The following is a 24,616-nucleotide window of genomic DNA, read 5'->3' as shown; positions in this document are numbered from 1 at the left end:
AGTTTAAAAGGCTGCCAAGCTGACTTCAAACCCAAAGGGAGGATATGAGCTGACCAGAACTGTTTAGGGGTAGACAAATGATTTCCCTCCGACAGTGTGGCTCTTACAGTCCTCTCCTCTGAACACTCCTGGACCTGTGAAGAATCAGCCCTGCTGTCTAAAGAACCCGTAGGAAAACTGGACCTGCTTGCCTTGAACCCAGACGAGACTGATATCCTGTTTGAGCCGAAAGGACATAAGCTTCCAGAAGCCTTTCTTCCTGAATTTGCCCAGCTGACCAGTTCCAACTAGACCCGATCTGGACCTTGCTGCTGGCGTCTGCTGGATTGAGTCCCCGTGTGGTGCCTCCCAGGTCACGGACTCTTGGCTGGTGTTAGGGTGTACTCCTCCTATTTCCATACTTCAAGAAGTGGGCAAATTCTGGAGCAAAGTAATTGTGGCTTCACCCCTACACATTTCAGAAGTAGCACAAAAATGTAATCAACACCTTATATCTGGTCTGTGTGCCTTAACCTTATTAATGTAAAGTGAAGCATCAAAACATATAATTGGAGGTGAATTAACTGTAGAAATCAGAGATTCAGATACACGTGTGAGTCCTAATGTTTAATTTTAATATGAAGAATTGTAGTTCTCATTCACATTTACACTTGTATTTTGAAATATTGCATTAACTGAATGCACATTGCATATGTAATCATGAATTCATTTATCCAGGTTTGCATTTATTCTGACATTGTGTTTGCAGTCATGTTTGAGTATCTGAAGTGCACACTGACAACAATGAATTAAGTTAGCTTAACTAGGGCCTCATTCTAACATGAGATGGATTTTTCAGTGCTCTGCATGGTTTTCTTTTGCAGGTACGCATTTTTGACTTTTTAGCTAGGGAAAGTAGTGTGCATTAAAGATAGAGAGGCCTGAGAAGAGACATTTTAGCACGGACTGGATGATTTAGGGAGCAGAACAAGTCTCCTATTCCTTGCCTATACAGAAGGAAGAGACTCGAGGTTAATCTTGTAATCGGAGCTCTGTGGATTGGGGATTCGCCCGATGTTGCAAGTGTGGTCTGTGAGAATGAGAAATAACTGTGTTACTGGTGACGTGCAAGAGATACAGATGCTCCTGGAACTGTCCACCTTAAGTTAGTGTTCATATTGTTAGAGTTACAGCAGATTCCTTTAGACTTTGAGCAGTACAGGCCTCTCAGCACCCTTTTGCCCTTACAGTGCATAAGTTAATGCTAACCCTGTTCTCTTTATTTCTAAAGACTTCTACTGCAGTCCTCATGATGCCGACACATTCCTGCTTCATTACTGAATCCATTGAGACCCCCTTTTGCCCGCATCTCCTCTTTTAGTTAGAACTTAAGCTAGATGACTCCAAATCGGTTCATGTTCAGAAGGAGCAATCCAAATTTCTTTAAGGAATGTCAATTTCTGTTTCTCAATAGCTGTATTGCTGTAGCTGTAATTTCTGTATGCCTCATGATATTGAGATTGAATCTATTCTGGTGATTTAGGTTGATGGTTCTGCACATTTATAAGCTGATTGTGATGTACACATATATCAGAGTGATTACTAATTTGAAATAAATCTACTAAACTTCAATACTGGTTCCTGGCCTCTTTGTGTGACCAAATTGGCGCAACAAACGTAAACATTTTAATTTATTGCTAACTCCTTTGCCACCCAGTACACTGCAAGATCAGTCATATAGAGAACACCATCCTCTTCCATACAAGCCCTCCCACCTTTTTCCCCCAACTTTCTTTGACGAGAAGCATCAAATCGCTGGTCGGCCTCAATTTGTTGGTTAGCTCAGCTGAAAAAGATCCAATGTCCAGAAATGTTTCTAAGTAAGTAGAAGGCTGCCCTGGGACAGAAGCAGAATCTGATCAATACTGAGGCTTTCCTGGGCACAGATGTCACCTGCTAGAAGCTTTCTCACCTTCGTTCATAGTTGCCCTTCAGTAGCCCACTGTCTTAGAGCTCCATTTCTGATCCAGCTTGCTCCACCAACAAAGTTCAGAAATGTTTCTAAATGTAAAGGTAAACTTTACACCAGAATGAACCTGTTCCCTGTATCTGACCGGCGATGCATAGCAGACAGCTTCAACTTTTGACTTTGAACAAGTCTTGTGAGACCTGATACCCGCAGTCGGCATTTTGTGTGTTTTGGCGTTATTTTGAATTGAAACTTCAGAAATGCGTATCTCTGGTTCTACTTATTGGATTTTTGTCACCTGAGTCATATTTTCTTTTATTAGACTCTATTTTACTAAATTGGTTTGTGATTTTTCTTGTGTTGCACATTTACTTTACTACTATTTGATTGCTGAATAAATACTTTACAAATTGCCATTAAGTTAAGCCTGCTTTGTGCCAGGCCTAAGTAAAGTTTTATTTAGTGACTTCAGTGGCTCACCCTGACAAGGACTGTGATTATTTTAAGCCCCCATTCAACTAATACTCCAGTTTCTTACAACATGCTTCTACATTTTGTTTGCTATCTTGCACCCCTGTTTGCTGCCTCGCTGTAAAGGCCTTTCTCTCACAGTTGTGAGAGACAGACACACCACATACACACTCTTAAAAAACCAAAGGTTACAGGGATGTTATAGCTATGTTCTGAATTTACTCGCACAAAGCCTTAGAAATTCAGCAGTTATAGTTAGAGTAATTTCAAGTAACTATAACTTGTGCCCTAAGGTAACTCACATACCCAACATTCACAATTTCTTCTTGAATAATTTGACTTATGTTTCATTTATTGATGTTAAAAAAGTTGTCATGAGTGTTGTAATATCTGGGGTAATTAGCAGAGTATGGTGAGGGCCCGAATGCAGTGTGCGGTCTTCACAGGGTCCGTGAGGGACCCCTAAACTAAGGCAAGGGGCTCAGGGTGACCCTACCCAGGAGCCTTTTCTTTTTTTCCCCTTTTTTTATAAGATTCGGCTGAAGCGGAGTCCCAAGATGGCTACCAACACTTTCTTCTTGAAGTGTTGACAGCCAATCAGATATCAGCACCGGGACAGTTGGATCCACAGAGGATCTGCGTCCCTGGATATCTATATATTTTTAACTCTAATATCTCTAAAACTAATGAACCGATTTACACCAAATGTCAAAAAGGACGCTTTCTGGAACAAGAGCTAGCTTTCTGCCAAATTTGGTGTAATTCCGTTCAGCGGTTCAGGCTGCAGTCGTGTTCACAACTTTGACAAATCCCACTGATGTAGAATAGAGAAAACGTGTTTTGGTACCTGCCATTTGTCTGCCCCCCACCACGGATCTCTCTGAAACTTTGAAGACAGCAGCTGAACTGACCTAATTATAAAGTTTGAAAATTTCTTGAAGATTCGTCAAACGGCACCAACGTTATTGGCAAAACAAACAACGCTCTGTCTATGAAAAAAATAACTAACTATAACTACATACTGGTGACTGCCAGTAGGTCAAATAAATAATTATCTTAAAACACACATATATATATATATATATATATATATATATATATATATATATCCAACATACACAAGGGTGCTCCAAAGGGGGCCTGTTCCCAAAGGAGGGTGGAGCGTTCGCTGGGGGAGTGCACCGGCAAAAATATGTAATCCAGTAGAACAAAAGTTAGTTACGCTAACTCTGGGAAAATGTAGCAAAACTACATTTTCCCAGAGTGAGCGTAACTAACTTTTGTTTTGCTGGATTACATATACATATATATATATATATATATTATTATATATAAATATATATACATACACACACACACACACATACATATATATATATATATATATATATATATATATATATATATATACACACACATATAAACTCTGACTCTTAAATTCAAGACTAGAATTAACTCTACTCAAGTCACTAGATCTAGGTCCCTTAGTTATTCATTGTTAATTGGTATAGTGTTTTTTATCAATATGAAAATATATAATACAATAAATGTGCTGCAACAAACTGAAATATAGTATAAGGCTAGACAATCCACTGAAGAACTCTGAACACATCTAAAGGTAGCAAGTGCTTCCCACTCTATCTGCTCCATGCTAACAGCCTAAGCCTTGTCCTAGCTAAAGAGCTGTACCAGAGATGTTTGTCACATACATGGGAGGTGCTGCTTGTGTTGATGTTGCAGCAGTATTGATGCAGCAACAGCATTAATACAGCATTTTTCCTCATTTTGTTTATCCCTCTAATTGATTTTTCACCCCCCATTGACTGTGGTTAACCGTCTATAACAAACACTTAGTTGCAAAATATGACTCAGCACTGTATGGAATACATACAGTATCAATAATCTGACTAGGTCATTCTACCCTGCTCAAAGCTTTGCACATATGACTCGAGTATACCAACATAAAATGGATGCAGTATTGATTTTTCGCTATGATGATTCAACAAAGAGCAAATTACCTGATTCTGAGTGAACAGATCCTCTTCAACATTAAACCGCTTTATTGGCACAGGCGGTGGCACATCATCTTCCACTTTTATGGGATGTTCCACGGTGGATGATAGTAAAGAATCAGGGCGCTTAGGGTTCTTCTTTACTTTACTATATAGATCTTTTAGTATTGGATCTTGAGCAGTTGTCTTATCTTCAGTGTTAGATGCAAGGGATAAGTGAAATCGCCACAATAAGGGGGGCGTGGAAGTTGAATCTTTATCATTAGCCTCCTCTCTGGCGGAGGCTGTGGCTTGCGATGAGCTTTCCAATGTGCCAGCAGAGTCAATGGTTGGTTGATCTCCTATGGCAGCCATACTTTCATTTCTCAAATCAGTGTAAACATTCTCAGGGGGCTGGTCGAAAAGAGTCAGAGGTGGGGCAGCTGGCCATTCTTCATCATTATCAATCCAACTTTCATGCATAGGGCCTGATCGCATCACGAGACGACCGCCCACTGTCCCCTCTGGAGGTTGGGCTTCATCAGTGGCTTTCCCGACATGCACCTCCTCGTAAGTTGGCGGTGCTGGAGGTTGAACTGTAGGTCTCCGGACCAGCACCCCTGAGCTTTGCTCACTGTTGGGTTGATCGAGCATGGTGTGTGGGATGCTGGGAAGCCTCCTGTGCTTGAGGGATTCTTGGGGCCCCTGCAGGGTTTTATTTTGGGATGCCCTCCTTGAATCAGAAGAACCGTGAGATGTCTGTAGGCCCCTGTGGAGTGAAGCCGTTTCCTCCATCCCAACAACAACACCGTTCACTTCTACTGGTGTCTTAGATTGCTCCTCTCGTTCAGAAGCTGAAAAGGCTCCTAAAATTAAAAGAAAAGGTTATAACTATGTACAAATAAATGTGATCAAACAAATTGCTTACTTATCCTCTTCAATTCAAATAAATGCTACGAGACGGTTTTCACAGCGGCTTACATCATATTCTTATTTTGTAAAGCACGGCTAATCAAGACGCTATTAAAAGATTTGTATACTGATGTGTGACTTGTTTTGGAAATGTCTTCCAATAACTAGACTTTCCATTTAACCATGAAGTATGCAATTTATATAAAACATTCAATAACTGAACTGCAAGAAGTGTTCGTTCAGAGAGGGCAAATCACAAATCAAAGTCTGTTGAAAGGTTTTCCAAACTGCACTGGTTGCCCTCTACTGATCTAGATAATAGGCCTCCATCCCATTCACACTAACCTTGGTACCAGCCTTTTCACGCTTCACCTTTGCCAGCACCTGCAAACACATTCACTGGCTTCTATACTATAGCATTGTCCTAATGGATCTATCCCACCACAATTGGATCCTCAATGTTCACACTTGCACATGTTCCTATTGTATGACCTGTTGTCAAAAGTCAAGCTTGCCTTTCCCAAACACTAATAGGCCTTTGATGGTCCCAACTCCCCACTGAAATCTGTCCATTGAGACTAGTGAATAAGGCAAAGGCATCCCACTAGCTGTGTGTACTCATACTAACAGCATCTGGGGCTTCATCCACTTACCCACAGGTCAGGATCCAGCAACCCACACACCACTGACTGAACTTCACTCATTCTGGAACCCAAAATGAATCTGGCCTTCTATTAATCTTCATATACTTAGCGATATGCTTCTTTCTGGGAACTCTGCAAACTATGCACTTGCACTAATCTGGAAAAGCCCAGATCCAGGTTTCTGTGTTACTGCGCAAGTCCAGCTCTCGTAGCTCCTGAATGATGTCCACATGCCAGGGTGCACAGCCTCACCTGCTCTCCTGGCCCAACTGGGCATTTCAATCCCAAGCTTCTTTGTGTCCAGCACACAAACCTCATCGTACACCAGGGGCTGTATTACAAAAACTGCCCCGGGGCGCATCGAGCATTTGCACCTGCTATGCACGCCTCCAGGGAACTTTGGTATTACAGAAGGGGGCGCACACATTTGTGCGGCCACTTCTGTAATACAGATAGTGCTGGCACACGTTGTGCCTGCGCTATATCACGCCCCCATGCAAATGAGGGACTCCCTTTACTTCTGCGCTCACGCTGTATTATGGACACTGGCACAGCGGTAAAGATGTTGTCAGGAGGCGCACTGACAGCATGCCACAAAAAGGTGGGACACTGTCAGGGCGGCCCCTGATAGCAGCCCTCTGTAGGGAAGAACCTCCCCTTTCAGGCGGGTGCAGTCACTCACTGCACCTCCTTGTACGGGGATCTCTCTTCCTTCTTTAAAGCGTGGGCGGGTGCCGCCGGCACAGTTTAACATGGAGCATCTTTGAAGAAGCCACTCAGTATTTCATTTGAATGCGCTGCCCTCAGCGCAGTACGAGTTCAAGGTTGCCTTGATTTCAGGAAGTAGCATCACCTCACCAAAATTATATGGTTGAAGGAAGTGACATCACAGGTAGTGCGATTCCAGTGGCATCAACAAATATGACATCATATGGCCTTAGGGTAGCAAACTTAGCAGTCTGTTTGGGTTGCAACAGGAGGTGTAAAGAAGTATATTCATTTATCTCTTACGCGAGGATCCCTCACAGTATTGATGTGGACCATAACCAGACATTAAATGAATAGACTGGTAACACACAAGTCAGTCGTTTAATAGTTCGATCCACCTGGCTCATGCCAAGGGACTGATGTCTGACAAAGTGAACAAAAGGGCACAGTCAAAAACGGTCACAGCAACAGCTGGAGCTCCCACTACCACACAGGACTAGCTCATGCTATCCAGTTTTTTTCACTGAGGTACTTGCAGTCTTGTTTATTGACCTGTAAATTCAGGACCCCAGGTGCCAGACTGCAAAGAAAACACCTGGAATGGATGAGCTACTTGTGGTGGAACTGGAGGACTTGACAGCTCTGCAAGGTTCAGCTGCACAGTAAGCATGCACATGGCTGATTGTGATTAAAACCAGGTGTAAAGAAGCAAACTAACGCAAACATTGCAACTGTGCTAGTGAGCAAACCCCTTGCCAGACTACTGGTCTTCTATGATAAATGTCTGGCAAAAGTAGTAGCCCGCCGAATACAGATGGACCTCCAACTCCATTCAGGACTCTTCCCAGCACATACTGGCTTCAGGCCCAAACATGGGACAAAACTCGGCCCTTATGTCTTTCTGGAAAAATGTCCTCTGCTTGATGAGCAAAGAAGCGGGATGTTTGTGATGCTTGACCTGTCCGGGGTGTTTGACACTGGGGACCTTCCCATCTCTTAGACAGGTTAGCCCCATATCACCTCTGGATCACCTCTGGTCACACAGTGTCCCACTATCCTGCTGTGGCTAAGAGCCACATCGTGAAATGAAGGATGCTTAAAGTATCTTACAGAGCACACAAGAACTCTAAAAAGGAAGCACCAGTCCAGGATACGTTCCACAGTTATACACTTCGTTAATTCTATGAAAAAGCAGATGCTGTTTTCATTTAATCAAACATACATTACTTTGTACGAACACTGTGGTGCCAGAGCATTTGAAAAGAATTCAGTAACTGTAATATAAACATGCAAATACATGTTTTGCCCTCGATCCAGTCATCCTTCTACTAAAGGTTCCTGAGGCACCACAGACTTTTTATAACTTTTGCTCCATTGCTTTGAATCTCATTTAAAAGTAGTTTCACCTCTGTGTGTGCATGCAGAGATGCATAGAGTATAAAAGCACCATACAGGTATGTTATTGTCACCTCCTTACAGTAATACTACAGCTGCATGATGATTTCAAAAGACTCTTTCAAGAGCCATTGTCATCTCTTTGACACAATTCAAGACCTTACCTCAAAGCCCAAGATGTTATTGATTGGCTTCAAATGGGAGGTGAAAGGGGTATCTCAATCTTCTCTCCTCCAAAATAAAAGTATCCCATAACAATCTATTCCACAAAGTGACTCAATCAGTAATTCATCTTCCACTGGTTTCCAGCTCACCATAATCACTCAAAGTATATAACCTTTGTTACTGCTAGGAAATGGTCCATGTGTGACCATTATTAAATTCACCACGTCACCTGGATCCATCTCCTATGCCACTAGTCAAGTTGAAAGAACTTCTAAACCATCAGTAGCTTTGTAACAAACGGCTCATTCCTAAGTTGTCTACAATAGATCTTGATAATGAAGATAATAAAAACAAGTGCTCCTCTAGATCACAGCAATTTCAGCCTGGTCTCAAAGCCACACCTCTTGCTAAAATACACATAACACATACTTCAAACTCAAACAAGTTTGTCACAACAGTACTTATTCAATGATGCCCAGCTTGGCAAACTATCTAGCCACAGCATTCAGATCCTTTCTCCAAGTGTCTTAGATGGGTTGCTCTCACCTTATGAAGCACTGGATCTACTGACTAGTGATGTTGTGTCTGACACAGTTTACCATGCCATGCACAGAAGGATTCTTCTGTGGATCTAGTGAGTCTAAGTGGTGCGATGCTGGACATTGAACTCTAATAGTGCTGGGCGAGCATCTGTGTACAGGACTTCATGCTCTTTCATGACTCTGCTAGATATCAATATCTATCTTCAGCTGAAAAGCCTCTGAACACTTTATTCTGCCGTGTTGTTGATGACAGAGATCAATGTCAGGAGAGGGTTTACTAATGACACACTTTTTAAGATCAAACAGTGGATACCCTTAAACAAATTTTGTTACAATTATTCACAGAATTAATTAATGCTGGAGATGCATTTACCTATTGATAATACTATCAATAGACCCCTAGTTATGCACTGTACAGGTATGGAGTCATAGTGAAAAGACAAACCACACGTTAAATCACATTGCTTGGTTCATCCTAATCCCAACTGGTTTGGCATTTTATAATAAACAGGTCATTTGTGCCATCTCTTGGACAACATGGGTTATTCATTGACCCACGTCTGCTTCCGCCACTTAGCATTGTGAAGCCCTTGTATTCTTCTATCTGGACAACTGCATCTCAGGCTTCATGGACATTCATGAAAGTGTCCACGGAGCCTACAACAGAAGAGCCACTGTAGGTTTATCTATAATTCAGAGGTTGCCCATACTCGGATGAAGTTGTCCAAATATAATTTCCTTTGGAGATAGTCAAGCTCCTGCCAAAAACAAATTAATAACCTGTCCCTTAGTGATCTACTAGTAACTTTCCAGATGTATCAGCTGGTCATTCTCTTTCCCCACCACCACTCGCGCCTCCGCCCCCTAAGGGTGGCACGCAGTTGACCACAGCATGACAACACTCCCTGAGAATTGCTTTACCACACTTTTGTGAGGAGTCACTGTGCCGTTATGGCCTAATTACTGCTGGTAGGTGAAAGAAACCCACCCTGTTATGCTCAGCCCATGGACAAATTTACGCATTGTACAGCAGAGCTGTTATGAAGGTTGTGGTTCTTTTGATCTGCAGCCCACCAGATTCCTATGAGCTTACTTAGTCAAGTGTTTTCATTACCGTAGGACTCTGAAGCCAAGACACTGCTTCTAGAGAGGCACTGCTCACTGCTTTAGTTTTTAAGCTCACTGTGCAGCTCCAGGATGCATTCTTTGCAAGACTGAAATAAAATTTGAGGGTTAAAATGAATTACATAATAGTATCAAAGGTACTCTCTAATTTATTATAAATTCTGCAATTTCCAGTATACCATGATGTTTGTGTATCACTTGCTTTCTGAAGCTGCAAAGCAAAGAATATCTCTAAGAAGAGATCAGAGGTGAGTCGGTGAGGTGGGCAGCACTCTTTTGTGCAGTCTGGCATTGTAAGTATTCGGTCAACAGTTTATGTCCGCAACTCACAAATGTTTTTCCACCAGGGACACTTTTGTTTTGCCTGGGAGGCAGCAGATAGGCATTTCAGGTCTCAGACTCACCATTGTTACAACATCGAATGACCCACCCGCAGGCGTCAGGCGTCTGTGTGACTGAAGCAATTCTTCTGCTCTCAGGTGACTCAGTCAGTGCTCAGCTGCTGTGGGCTCTGCTGCAAATGACAAATTTAGCAGATGGCGAGGAAATACATAGCTTTGCTACCTACTGTGACATTTTCTGGACTGCACCAAAGTCATTGCAGTGGATTATTTTCCACGAATGCAGAGGCTCAGTTATGCTGTTTCTTCTTTGCTGAAACCTCAGGCACCAGTTCAACACTTTACATTTTCCTCCAACCACATCTTCTCCCCTGGGATCTGGATAATGATACATCTGATGGGGAACACGACCCGGGGGTATTTTGACTATTAATGTTCAGAGCAGAGTTATACTGGATTCTCTGGGTTCTCCGTACTTTGACCCAAACATTATAAAAAATCTCAGGTCGTGGGAGTGGACTGCGTCTCTATCCATATCGGATTTTGTTAATCACTGGTTATAAAAATGGTCTTTGTAGGTCACTGGGCAAGTCTAACAGAGGAAAGCTGAGATCAGACTTCCTATGCTCGTTCTGCTGAAGAAATTGGCTTATACACCAGATGGTGGCTTATCGATGCCTGTGTTCCTTACAAAATAGATAACGACCCAAATATGGAATAGGCAAGACTCTTGGGGTTATGACCGGATATGTTACTGGAATTGCTATACCATTTAATCCAGATCTTCCAGTCAACCTATCAACTTACACACACCCCTGCACCCCCCCGAGTGGTTGGAGACAGAGTGCCATTTGCTTGTTAGGCAATGAAAATGTATTTCTCTCATCAGAAAGCCAAAAATTCAGGCTAATGAGAGTCAAGTCCAAGTTAATAGAGATGGTGTATAAAGAGCTGGCAGTAGTACCCAAAGGAAATTTGTTCAGGGACAAGTTTATTGAAGGGAGTGTAAAGAATGTTTGGATTGTTACTTCTCAGAAAGTTCAGCAAAATTTGTGAAACATGTTTAACTCTTGGGTTTTGCAAAGGTTGGCTGAGGAAGAGCTGGCTTAGCCAGAATCTCCATCTAGGGTTAATTTAATACATCTTTTTATGTCCCCAGAAAGGGGCACCACTTCTCGTACAATGACATAAGAGCCCAGTCACAGTTGTATCTCAAGTGTAACGGAGCTTTGAGAGGACGAGCTTAGTGGAGAGGTTGTTTACGTCATACAATAAGGAGTCATCAAAATTTAAAACTTTTTTCACACAAGAAAGATGGGTGGCACAGTTACCCTCTCTTTCCAGCAGTAGGGCAGCAATATCATCAGAAACTTGGGTGCTCCAGCCAGACGGTGCATGTTACCCTCCTCCACAGTGGGCTCAGCCCCATCCCATGACTTGTTTTCAGACAGATGTGAGATTTGATTCAAGAGGAAGCAAAGCAGTTGTTCAAGAAAGGAGCAATAAAAGTTAGTTCCTGCTCAGTCCCATGGGTTTGTGAGCAATATGTTTTTAGTACAGATCAGATTTAGTCATATTGGAAGGAGAAACTGGTGGACTCTTCTGCAGCATTGAAGATCTCGAAGAAACCATGAAAACAATGTCACTTCTGTGATATCTAACTTGTATTGTCTACATCATGCTTATGGCTTTGCCTCTTGCCATGGCTGTGGAGCTCATCTAGAGAAGTTGGCCAGTGCATTGAACCCACAATAAACTAGCCCACATTTTTGAAAACCTCAAAGCATAAGAATCTAACAATGTTGCCTTGGGATCTTATCCGACAGTGTGACCAGTGACATCTTAAGGGGCCTAGTTGGTGGTCTACAAAAAAAACTTACATATATAGAATATAGTGTTAACAGTGATACTTAAGTCTGTTACTTAAGAAAAAGGCCAAGTATTGTGTTGTATCCAAACCAATGGTGTAAAGCTATGGTCAAAGAGCTAGAGCCAGATTTAGTGCCTGGGAATGTCCTGTACACTCGGTTTAGAGTGTATACATATGTCAGACCATACATTCACATCGTTGCACATCACAAACAAGCAGAATTGGCGGATGTGCCGAAAGCCACATTTATAGATCAGCCAAACCCCAAATCAGGGCCACAGTTCAGTCACTACATCTGTTTCTACACAATGATGTTCTGCGGTTATTGCAGAACATGGATTCACGTAGTCACACGCATGCATGCTAAAGACACTCCAACTACCAGCAATTCATTTGATTTGCTTCATTCATATTATCAGAGGGAAGCAATTGTTCTGGCCTTTCAGGGCTTGCTTGTGATGTCTGCCTGTTCTGCAGACAGCCGCCCCAGCACGCCGCAGAATAGCTGGCACTGTTCAGCTCTATTCATTTGTGATATGCATCAATGTGAATTTATGGTTATGTTGAACAAGAACTTTCTTGCAGCCACTAACTTTGGAATCTAGTAAAGCTGGAAGAAAGTGTGAATAAACAGCCCTATCATTGAGAGTGGTTGAACTGCATCCAAACTAAGCCACAACTCACAGCCTTCCAGGCTCCTCACTCATATCAGGCCCCTGCACACACTGCTTGGTTGGATCTGGAAGGGAAGCTGGAAAGACTTTCCTGTTCTGGCCCCCTGCTTCCAGAGTATGGAGGCAGGAGCAGTGGTTGTTGGGAACATGCCCAGGGCATGCTTTCAAAGGAGAGATTAGTCATGCGATTAAATTCTAATCACCTCCTTTTCTGCAAATACCGCAAAACCTGTTTACACAGTGAGGTCCCGTAAAAATCCAATCTTTTCTTCCACTGCACATACCAATGATTTAATATAGATAAATATCTGAGATGCAACCAGAAAATATAAAACCCAGTTTGTGGGTTCTAGAAGATATATGTATGTATGTATGTATGTATGTATGTATGTATTTATGTGGGACACAAGAGCTTTACTTTGGAGTGAGGATACAAGGGATGGTAAGGTGGGATAATCAAGAGCTAGTGAAATGAGTTATGTGCCTTAATATTTATTGCTATTAGCAGAAGGACATGTCTGCCAAAAATGTCTTGCATAAGGACAAAAAGGAAGCTGTACATAGCTCGACGGGCAGAAAACATAGGTAACAAACTGAAACAGTTGTGCAAACATTCAGGGTCAGAACAGATCACTATTGTCAAAGAATACTTCAACGTCCTCCCCTACTGAGCAGTCCAAGGGAAAGAGCAATACTTGCTTTACGCTGACTCTAGCATATCCCTGAGCAGTAGGCTTTGCTCAAGGCTAGCCGCTGTGGTCCAGGGAAACTGAGGACAGGAGACTTTCAGCGGGGCACTGATTGGGATGGGAAAAGGGCAGGATAAACGAAAGCATTACAAACTGCACCCATTTTAATAAAATGGTGTCTCACACAGAAATGTGACATAAATAAACTACTTTTAAAACACACTTCTAGACCATGTAATTTTGTCATTTCAAGTGCAACATCATTATTTCATCTGTTACAATCATATGCAACTTAAAAATGATCAATTAACACAATGTATTTGTTACCAAAAATTGCACATCGGAAACGGCTTTAACACTATGACCAAGAGTACTCCATTACTGGACACTACCATAATTGGATGTAACCAGCACAGGCCTTGGCAGTACCAATACCTCTCTTGGTGGTCCTGATAACTCACCCCACTCCAGCTTTCTGCAACCTACTTTTATTACCCACGGTTTGGTTTGTACAGGACAATCTGGGCCATCCCTCAAGGATATATTGCGCCCTCTTGGAAGTAGCCGGCATATTTTATTGGAGGTAAGGCTCAAGTAGGTGGAATCCGGGAGGAAATAAGAGGATGTGTAGACATGTATTAAGAAGGAATTTTTGGGACTGATGTAATAACAAACAGATTACAATAAGTGGTTGCAAATTGTGCACTGACTTTTTTCAATCTGTTTCTAATTTTGTGATGCAAACCACGTACAATTAAGTTGTGTTGAAAAATCTTCAGCTGCACGGGGTTGCCCAATAGATATTAAGTAGGCAGTTCACTATTTGCGACCCTCTGTGATTGGCTGCAATCAAAGGGATGGTAGCAGCAGGGAATGGAAGACCACTATCCGTGTGTGTTTGCATTCCTAAATGGGAAACTATTTTTTCAAACACATCCAGAGGAACACTGCCTGCTTCCCCCAAAGTCACCCAACATAATTTCCAAAGGGGGGCTGTCCAATGAGGAGTCAGTACTGTTATACATACATACCATTCTGATTCACTATTAGGAGGGGATGCCCATTCGAGCCTGCACATTTGCACTGGATGGACGGGAGATTATTTTCCCAGATGGCCGAAGTGTATTGCTGACATTCCTGAAGTTTGGAGGAGGCAATGACACTAAATTGAGGAAAAAGGAGACAGGGCTCCCTTTAGAAAATTTACTAAGTCCTTTTGCTGCAAAGAGCAGCTGAATGGTTTTCCTACACATTGTCACTTGTTAGATGGCAAGGGTGAAGGGTGGGACTGCAGTCTGTGTTATTCAGAGTGGTGGGGAGGGTTCTTTAGGGGAGGCCAGCCTTTGTTTTCTTTTACTGCTCATTGTAGTGGATGTTGATAGCCAGCTGCAGAAAGCTCACACCCCTGGAGACGACCCTGTGGTGAGCAGCACTGCACTACACAAAAGCTGTGTGTGGAAGACAGCCTGGTAAGGACACATGAAACAAGAACCAACCCAAACCGTTTCAGAGAGTACAGACATAGAATCCACAACCAATCTTTTTATCTGTATAAAAGTGGAAGCTCCTGACCCACTTGTTGTTCCAGTTCTAAGTTCTCTTTGATCAAGGAGGAAGGTGCTCTGCGAGCACCCAGAGGACTGCTATGAATCCAGGGATGGTGTCTACCTTGCAGCCAGCTTCCCAAAAGTGAGGGAGCATCATCTGGAGTCCAACCTGTCCTGAGGTGCATGGAGGCTTGCCTGCCGGAGAAGAATTAGGAAGGAGAGTGAGAACCCTGCAGGAGATAGAGATTACCAGGATGAGCATAAACAGCTGAGTTTGAGGCAGAGGTTCCGTCTGTCTAGAGACACGAGAGAGAGTAACTGGAGTGCTCTCAGGTCAGAGCTCGGCTGTCTTGCCTGAAGTGTCTGCACCATCGCGCTGCCAAAGTGTGCCAGAAAAAAACTACGTTGCTGTGACCCTGAAATCAGCATGCACCACAATACTCTCCTAAACTGTGCCTGAGCAAACTGTGCTGCTGTGACCTGAACAACTGTGCTCAAAGCAAACTGTACTCCTGCAAGTGTGGAAGAGAGACTAGAGTGATATGCTCCACTTTGACAAGTGACCAGACTAGACATGTTCGAACCAAGCCACGAGTGGTTTCAGAGCTGCTTCAGTACCCTGAGAAGTGGTTTTGGCAATCCAGTGGCCTAGGAGGCCCGCTGACTTACCATGTGCCATGAAGAGGGCCTGCAAATGACCGAAGACTACCAGGGATGCAGGAGCCTACCCACTGACGAGACTCCAGGTGGGTGATTACATCTACTGCTTCCACCTGTGGGACTGCAGTGCCGATGTAGTTGCAGCTGTCATGCCTTTCTCTACAAGGGTGGAGCAGATGCTTGCTGTGGCACCAAACGGCCACTGGTGTGAGAAAAGGACTTGCACTGGTGAGGTTTACATACTGGCACTAAGACTGTAAAACTGGGGGTGCAAACTCTGAATGAAAGGCACAGTACTGCCCTTTTGTGTGAAACCGACTGTACCATTTCTTATCCCGAATTAGGTACAGTGGCCCTGCACCACTGGGTATTTGTACCTGCATATTAGAGAGTGTGTTATTTTGTTTTTGAGTGACTGAAATACCTATTTATATGCAATACAAGCACTGAGGGCGGCTGGAGAATCAATCTCTGAACCGCTGACTGACTGTTGAATTATGATCTTGATGCATCCCCCACACTCCTCCGTAAGAACCCTGTGACTACTCACCATCACTACCACTGAGAGTCAATGCTGAAGGGAATGTACTTGGCCCAGTGTGCTAAGGCACAATAGGACGGATTCTGCGATATCAGAGGCAAACAACGCCAGCCCCCATACTGAGGCGCAGCAGCTATTGTTTGGCAAGTGACCCTGAATTGTTTTGACACTCGGCACCAATTGTATCCCTTGGGGACTTTTAGCACTAATGTCTGGGGTCTGACCTACTATTGGGCTGAAAATTGAATACCAAGAGCATCCCTTTAGCACTTGACCCTCAGGGTAGCGAAGCAGATCTATCCAAAGCTTACTAACGAATGTGGTGTAGGGTGGAAGACTAAAGACCTAATTTAGATATTGGCGGATGGGTTACTCTGTCACAGCGGTGAGGGAGATCCTGTCCACCGAATTCTAAATCCCATTATTTCCTATGGGATTTAGACTTCTGCAGACAGGATATCCGCCACCATTGTGAAAGAGTAACCCGTCCGCCAATATCTATATCAGGCCCCAAGAACTCAATGTAACTTTAATAGCACATTATAAATCAATGTCCAACCAGTGCTTTATGTTCATCCAAAAAAACACTTTTTCTCTCCCATTTTTGTAATGCTATTCACATCATGACACAAAAATAGCTTTACATTTACTATGGAGCAATTAGAGGCCATCACTGCCAATAGTGAGATAATCCCCAACCTTGAGAGTTCCACTACTGTGGTGTTTGATCACCACTCCAACTGAGGTGAATGTTGGCTGCAGCCCTTCCGCTCCCTGGGCCATCATGCTGGTCCATCACAACACCCCTGCCCAAATGATTGGAGAGGCTACCCTAACGCATCCAGGATGCGCAGCTGCTTGGTGAGGAGTCTGATGGGGGACTTGTGCTTTGCTAGTGCACCAGTATTTCTAAGTCGCAGCACAGGTCATGCTAGTGCTTTCACATTAAGTTCACAGACTGCTTCTCAGCCTCTGAGAATCTCAGAAACAAAGCTCAGTTCAAGTTTAAAACTCATAGCCACAAGTCACAGCCCACAGGAATCAGCGCACGTCTGCTTACAGGAGACTTTCCTTTAGGATATCACTTCCCAAAGAATGGCCTTGGGCGGACTGAGGAACACAAAGATGGTACACAAGTAGTGCAGTGAAGGACAACAGGGGTCACCACAGCTCTAGGCAACATGGCTCTTCCCCAACACCTTACTCGATGTTTGATGCTCTTGCTATACAATGCCTGGTGTTCTTCAAGGTGGAAATTTGCTGGTGTGACACCTCGAGTACCCATTTCTTGTTAGTGATGGTCCCTTTCTTAAAGTTTCCTCCTAGCAGTACTGCTATCCAAATTGTAGCACTACTTCAGGCCATGTTTGTACCTCTCCCAAGTAGGAGTTAGCTGCCCAAAATGTCAGTCCTGGGAATTTAGCCTAATACATTGCAGTGGCCCACCTGCCACTGGTAACTGAGGAACCTTTGGAAAACTAACCTTGGATGCCATTCCATATTTAGGCTAGGTTTGTAGGCTAGAAATGTCCAGGCTTCCAGCCTGGCCTGTTGTCGACTGTTTCTGGGGAGAGGGCTTCACCCCAGACCTAGCTAATCAGCCATGTGATAGCTCTGTGAGTATGGTAGGCAGGAAGCAGGAGTTGGGTTTTATGGGCTTGTTGGACAAATGGCATAAAAGGAGCTGGCCTCCCGTCTCCTGGCTGATAAACAAAACCCCTTTGGGCACATCTGTGGGGAAGAATAGAGCAGGAAGGGGGCAGAAACTGTCCTCACATATCAAAGAGACTATTGTTGCCTTCCTTCATTTTACAGGAGTCTGGCCCACTTCACAAGCCTTCAGGAATGTTTTATGGACTGTCTAAAACCCCTCCTACATAGGACAGCCAAAAAGGGCGTGCGGGGGGCAAGGAGGGAAGAGGTGTGTGTGTGTGTGTGTGTGTGTGTGTGGGGGCATGTATAACCCACGCTGTGAGTATTGTATTTGCCCTCGCAGTGTGGGTAAATCTTGACAGAACCAGACAAACACTATCTTTGTGAGGACAGGTGCATTATGAGGACCAGTCCCGCAGCGTGTTTAGATACCTTTGAGTGACTGTATTAAAAACTAAAATTACAGGGGTGTCAGGACTCAGTAAACCGGACTGGCAGAACTCTTTGTTCAGCAGAAGCAATCCACAGTTTCATTTCCTGTTCGAATTTAACAGGAAAAAGGCCCTCCCCGCCTCTATGATGATCTACTGCCAGTATTGTCCAGTCCCGTAAGAGGACACTAGTCGTTCTCATCTAAAAGAGGGGTGCAGTACTTGGTACTCTCCTCCAGGCACCACACTTCAGCTCTCAGTTCATTGTCACCCTATTTTCTGCGTACATGTGTGATTCTTGTGTGTGCTGATGCAAAAAACAACAAATCACAAAAAATAAGGGACTTTCTCATTGCAAAACTCCCCGACCTTGTGCACCCAGTGCTTAATTTGTAAATAAAAAGGTGCTGGTGCCCAAAGTCCTCCTCTTAAACACGCGGCTGCTGCAATTAAATCTGCGAAGACGGAATACTGAGGCAGCGTAATCCCAAAGCCATCTCGGACCTCTTCAGTCCATTTACGGCCACTCCCTACCCCTTCATCTCACACCGGCACCTTTCTGCTTTCTCTCATTGTGATGCTTTTTCATTTTTCCCTTCCTCCGTCGTTCCCTAACGTGACTTTTGCTCACAGCAAATGTTTGAGGCAGGAGACTAAGCGCCGGCCCTCAAAAATAAGTGCTGGCGCTCAGCACCGGAAACAACAAGCACAAATTAAGCACTGTGTGCACCACACTGACTTCCTTTCACTTCCAGCTCAGCACTGCCAAATTTCCCAGAACCATGCGTGATGCGTTGCTCCAGTCCAGGATTTTTATTTGAATTCTGAGATTTGTAGTCTTGCGTATCCCATTGTAAAAAGAGACTTCAAGTCCCAGAATTCAAAGGAAAAAACCAGGACTTGTGCAGCACATCACACTTGGACGTGGGAGACTTGGCAGCTATGCCAGCTGTATATGGGAAAACTGGCTCTCCAAAGAAGTCCAAAGACATGTCACTTTGAGATATGTCAGAGTAGTGGGAGGCACAACACCTTTCTCTGTTCATTGCACCGCTGAAGTCCTTGGCAGAGAGTCTTAGATCTCACCAGGTGAGGAACCCTGTGGCTGGTGGGGTTGCTGGAGCGAGATTCAGAGAGCATGGCATGCACACTGCTGCAGCCTGTGCCAAAAATACATATTTTCTGTGCTGCAAAATAACTCCTGTTAAATGAAAGAGACAGTGCTCTAGGTTACAGTCTGAGAAATGTATTTTTATTCCTGTTGTGAAAGACTCTCTTTGACCTTGGCTGTGTTTACTATCTCTGCTGTCTGGAAATGTGGGTTGCGTAAGTTGTCCTCAAGTCGCCCCCCTATGCCACACTCCCCCGATTTATTCAGTAAGCCACAGAGGCATCTGTAGCACTTCATTCCAAAACTAGAAGAAAACATATCTACTGAATGGTGGCTCATGTTCAGAATCTGTGATCCACCAAAGACGCTGTTGCAAACCCTGAGTTTTTTGGCTGCGCAGACTCCAGCTGTGGGAATATTTACACATACATGGCTGCTTTCTCTACTTTTCATCTTGCTATTTGGCACTGTTTCCATTTCAAACTCTCCTTGTTGTAAATAGAAACCAACCAACGTCCCCTTCTCCTTTTGTTACAATTTCTGGTTGAATGGAGAAGCGCTGTGTACTTTTGAGTGACTCTCCAGTCCCTCCCAGCCACACTCCTGCAGGGTATGTGTGTGTTTCTTCAATGATCATTAGCACACAGAGTGACCACGAAGGACCACAGTAATCACATCTTCAAAAGGTCCCAGAATCACCCTTCCTCTTATGCAGTACTAACCAGGTGTCCCAGACACAAGCACACTCGAGGCAGTCAATGTCCCACTGAGTTTTCATAGCTACTGAATCACTTTTTATTTTAAGTTCCAGAGATATATCGCAGTCTGTATCATCTTTAGAACTTGCAAACTTTTGACTAATTGCTAAGTTTCTCAATGCTGACCACCGACTCCATCCCAGCCTTTACAGTGCAGACTTTACTAGGCAAATAAGCATTCGTACCTATATCACACATGCCCTTACCACACGGGTATCTTTTGTTTACATTCAGGTAGTGGTAAAGGGAGGTAGGAGTAACTGGAGGGTTTAGGGCGGGTAGTGGTAAAAGTAGGGAAGGGTAATTTCAGGGTTTAGGGAAGGACAGTGGTAAAGGGAGGGATTGGTAATTTTAAGGTTTAAAGATGGGTAGTGATCGAAGGAGGTAGGGGTTTTGGGGTGGGTAGTGTTAAAGGGATGTAAGGGTGATTTCAAGGATTAGGGGTGGGGAGTGTTAAATGGAGGTTAAGAGTAAATTAAAAACAAGGCAGATTTGGATGGTTTACTCCTATAAAAGAAAAAATATATATATATAGATGCAGTTTCGGGGCAGGGATCCCCTAACCCCCAACTAAATATAAATTAAGTTATGCAATAAATAAAAATTCTATCTACTTACCTAACATATCCTTAAGATACGTGGTAAATCATGTGTGGTAAAGGCAGGTGCCTGGTAAAAGCAGCTGCGTGGTAAAGGCATACGTGGTAACTGCATGCGATGTAAAATCATATTTCCTGGTGCGTACTCTCCTTGTTAGTGCCAGCCAACCAACCAACTTTGGCGGGGCAAGAGAAAAGACCATTTCTCTTCCTCAAAATAACAGCCAAATCAACTTGTGATTTTCATGTATTTACTTTACAACATATGTACATCCGTCAGGCCATGTTCATTCCTGTACACATCTGACCCTAGGCTTCAAAACATGCCACCTTGGTTCAACCAATTAATTGCAAAATTCAGCTTTAGCAATAAAAAAAATCTTGGAAAAGCTGTCTCGTTTTGCTTTTCTTTGGTTCCAGAATTAGTCTAAGAAGACATTTTGTAGTCTCTGTGTACCTTCTCCCAAATATTTTCACTTTGGGAGACTCCCAAGTTGGATTGAATAAATCCACCCTAGCTTTCCCACATTTAGGGCACACATGAGGTCTCTCAGGTATTAATGCATTCACATTGATGGGGCGTTTATACCTGTATAATGAAGATTTTGCAACTACTGCTGAAATCCTAGACCACAGGAAGACAATGACAAACGAGTGGGAAGAACACTTATCCATCGAGGGACAGTTTAATTGCTTCACAAATCAATGATTATGTGACAATTGCAGGATGCTAGAAAATGTTCTAAAAAAAGAAAGTGGTAAATTTTTGGATTCAGTTTATTTAGGTCATCAAATCTAAGGACTGAATCCTCAGACTTGATGACCTAAATAAACACATTTCATTAACATCCAAAGAAGACTGAGAGATTAGCTGAGGTCTTGAACCTGTGAAAGTGACAGATCCGAGCAGCAGGAACACAAGATACCAGGGATGTTACCAGGTCGGTCAGTGGCCCTTCTTTCTACGTCTGTTCTAGTCTCTTGGAATACGGAAAAATCCCCTCCATCCATCTACATTTAATTTTGATTATTAGTGATTAACCCTAATGAGTGCCTATTTTGGGACAGTATTATTTTTGCAACACACTGTGAAGATTCCTGATGTTTCGAGAAGTAAAATATTATCTATGAGGCAACAGTGTTCAGAATTTGCAATTGCAACATTGTACTCCTGATCCTCTCCAGACGCTGCTGCTCAAAACAAAATGCAGCAGAAAGACTGTTCCAGGGTCTGAAACAAAGTGACTTTATTGAATGAGTTTCATTCAGAATGTTGCATTGGCTCCCAGTCCAACAACAAATTAGTACTGTTGTGCATTAGACCTTCTTCCCAAACATTAGGCATGTCCGACTAATTGCCGTTGAATAGCAGAGCAGAATAAGATTGGAAGACGGATGCCTAAAGACCAACAGAGGTCCTTCATAAGAATGTCTAGGAAGGAATGGTTCCATTTTAGGACGCATGAGTTAGCAGTGAATAGCGTCTCACGGGACCTTAACCCTGATCTACAATCTGAATATTGTGCTGCTGGGGTTATGCTACACAATAAAATAAGTTTTGCAAAGGAATGGGAGTTGCAAGTGCATCTGATGTGTATTTTGGGGTTTTCTTGGGATGAGTGGCGCATCGGAAACCATGCACTGGGATGCTGAAGCGAGTATGACGGTGCTTCCATTGTCAACTCAGGTATTTTAAAGCACTTATGGAGCAACGTGTGTTGCAAAACAGCACAAGTGAGCGATTCTGTAGCAGCTGCCAGACAATGAGACACCTTCCCCCTCTATCCCTCTTTAGCGGTATGTTCCAGCACACATACCTGAAACGCTACTTAGATATATTTGTTGGCACTGAAAGCCCTCTACAGTTTTGTGCTTGGCACTTGTTTCAGTGGTAGCCTGATTAGTTTCCTGTGCAGCAACATTCACCCTAATGTTTCATTCTTCTCTTTCTGGAACACAGCCTAGTTAGTCATATTGGGTCAACAGATTAAACACTAGAGAAAACCGATATAGGGTGGGGCAGTGTCTGTCTGGTTTTTTGGCTTTATCAATGCTTGTTTTTGTCATGGTTGTTGCAAAAACCTTATAGTTGCAGAAGCTCTATGACGCTTATAAATTAAAAAAAAAAAAAAACTGGGTAAACACAATTTTTGTGTTCTCATATAGCTCACAATGCCATACAATCCCTTCACAATTAATGTATTGATGTGCTGTCCGTGTGAAAGGGCAGAGTACCAATACTCATAGTGAGGTTGGCCGGTGGCTGAAATAGGCTGAGACACTGCCCCATGCCGTCCGTATGTTGTATTGGGCAGAAGAAAAATATGAATAACAACAAAAGATTGATGGATGAAGTGGGCAGGCTGAAAGCTCACTTAAGTAAGAATATTATACCTATAATTATAGTAACATCAACAGATCTTCGCTAATATCAGAACTAAAAAGTGATTCATGCATAAACCATCTTACCTCTTAATATAAGGCTTGGTATATTTTTTATGCCAAGCCAAAGTGATTTGGGTTTAACAACTTTGCCCACTGGTAGAAATGCAACGTTTGCACACCAAGGATTTTACTTAACTGAAGTATAAATTGAATGAGGTAAAATTCCTTTTATAATAACATGTAAAAATTTCCCCGTCTGTTGCCTGGAGGTTAACATGGGGCATGGATAGCAAGTTAGGAGCAAAGAGCTGGGCAGTGGAGGGACATGTTGCTCAGGGTAACGTTGTGGTATAATCTCGAACACTAGCTCAAGATAGGTGAACATAAAACTACAAGGCTTCAGATCCTGGGGGTTTAAAGATGGCCATCTATAGCTTCCTTTTCATCTTTATATGCTCATTGATAACGCCATGAATAGGCAATCCCTTATTTAAACATGGTAGCCTCAATTGGTGAGACAGTATCCTTCTCAAAATGGTGTCTGGATTGTCTGTCATTCATTTTTAATCAGAGGTTTATGGTCCTTTGTCATTTGTCGTTTAATTTGCATAGGAATTCAGCATAGTGAGTCTTTATTTGGTGCACGGTAGCTTCCACAATTTCCTATGAAGTTTGTGGTCCATGCAACGGTGTTCCATGAAAGAGAGTCACAGCGGGATTGTTTCAGCTCCCAGTGAGAGTAAGAATAACTCATGTGCCTTCAACTCCCACACAGTGTGACAGTATGTGTATGTATGTGTGTGTGTATATATAAATAAATAAATAAAATTACTTAGGTGGCAGTCGCCACAAGTTAGTTATAGTTAGGACCATGTTTCCATAGAAAAAGTGTTTTTTGACTTGCCTATATCTTTAGCACCGTTTGATGAATCTCCATGAAATTTCCCCCCCAAAAAAGTGCCCCGGTGATTATTGTTGTGCACTGAAAGTTTTGGGGTGAACCATCAAGGAGGGGACAATAGAAAGGGGGGCGGGGTTGCATTTCACATGTTCATTCCCACAGGACCTTTAGACACGACTACAACCTGAACCATTGGACAGAATTACACCAAATTTGGCAGAAAGCTAGCTTTCGGTAGGCAGATTGTGCTTCCACTTATTTGGTGTAAATCCGTTCAGTAGTTTTTGAGATATTAAAGAGAAAACAAATTTGAATATCTCTCGCCGCAATGGCTTCGCGAATATTAAGAGCTTGTGCACAGCAATGCACAGCTCCGATTGGCTGCCAACACTTCAAACCATCCATCTTGGAACTTGGCTTGAGCCGAGTCCCACTAAAAAAGTGTAAAAAAATATATATATATAAAATTAAAAAAAGGGTAGAGTCACCCTGACCCCTTAGCTCTGATGCTGGGGTCCCAGAGGAACCCAACCAGAAGAAAAAAAAGCTTTTTTT

The 24,616-nt window shown here is 43.1% G+C and overlaps 1 protein-coding gene across 1 annotated transcript in view; it reads right to left on the bottom strand.

Moving 5' to 3' along the window:
- LOC138295451 (uncharacterized) overlaps nucleotides 1–24,616 on the bottom strand; it is a 285,396-nt gene that overhangs the window by 10,260 nt on the left and 250,520 nt on the right. Inside the window, exon 5 of the mRNA XM_069233766.1 lies at nucleotides 4,438–5,276. Coding sequence (XP_069089867.1) covers nucleotides 4,438–5,276 — 839 coding nt within the window. The remainder of the gene's footprint in view (nucleotides 1–4,437; nucleotides 5,277–24,616) is intronic.

Source organism: Pleurodeles waltl, chromosome 5, assembly GCF_031143425.1.
Source record: "Pleurodeles waltl isolate 20211129_DDA chromosome 5, aPleWal1.hap1.20221129, whole genome shotgun sequence".
NCBI lineage: Eukaryota > Metazoa > Chordata > Amphibia > Caudata > Salamandridae > Pleurodeles > Pleurodeles waltl.
Note: the sequence above shows the minus strand (reverse complement) of the source record. Positions and strands in the feature narration are given on the sequence as shown.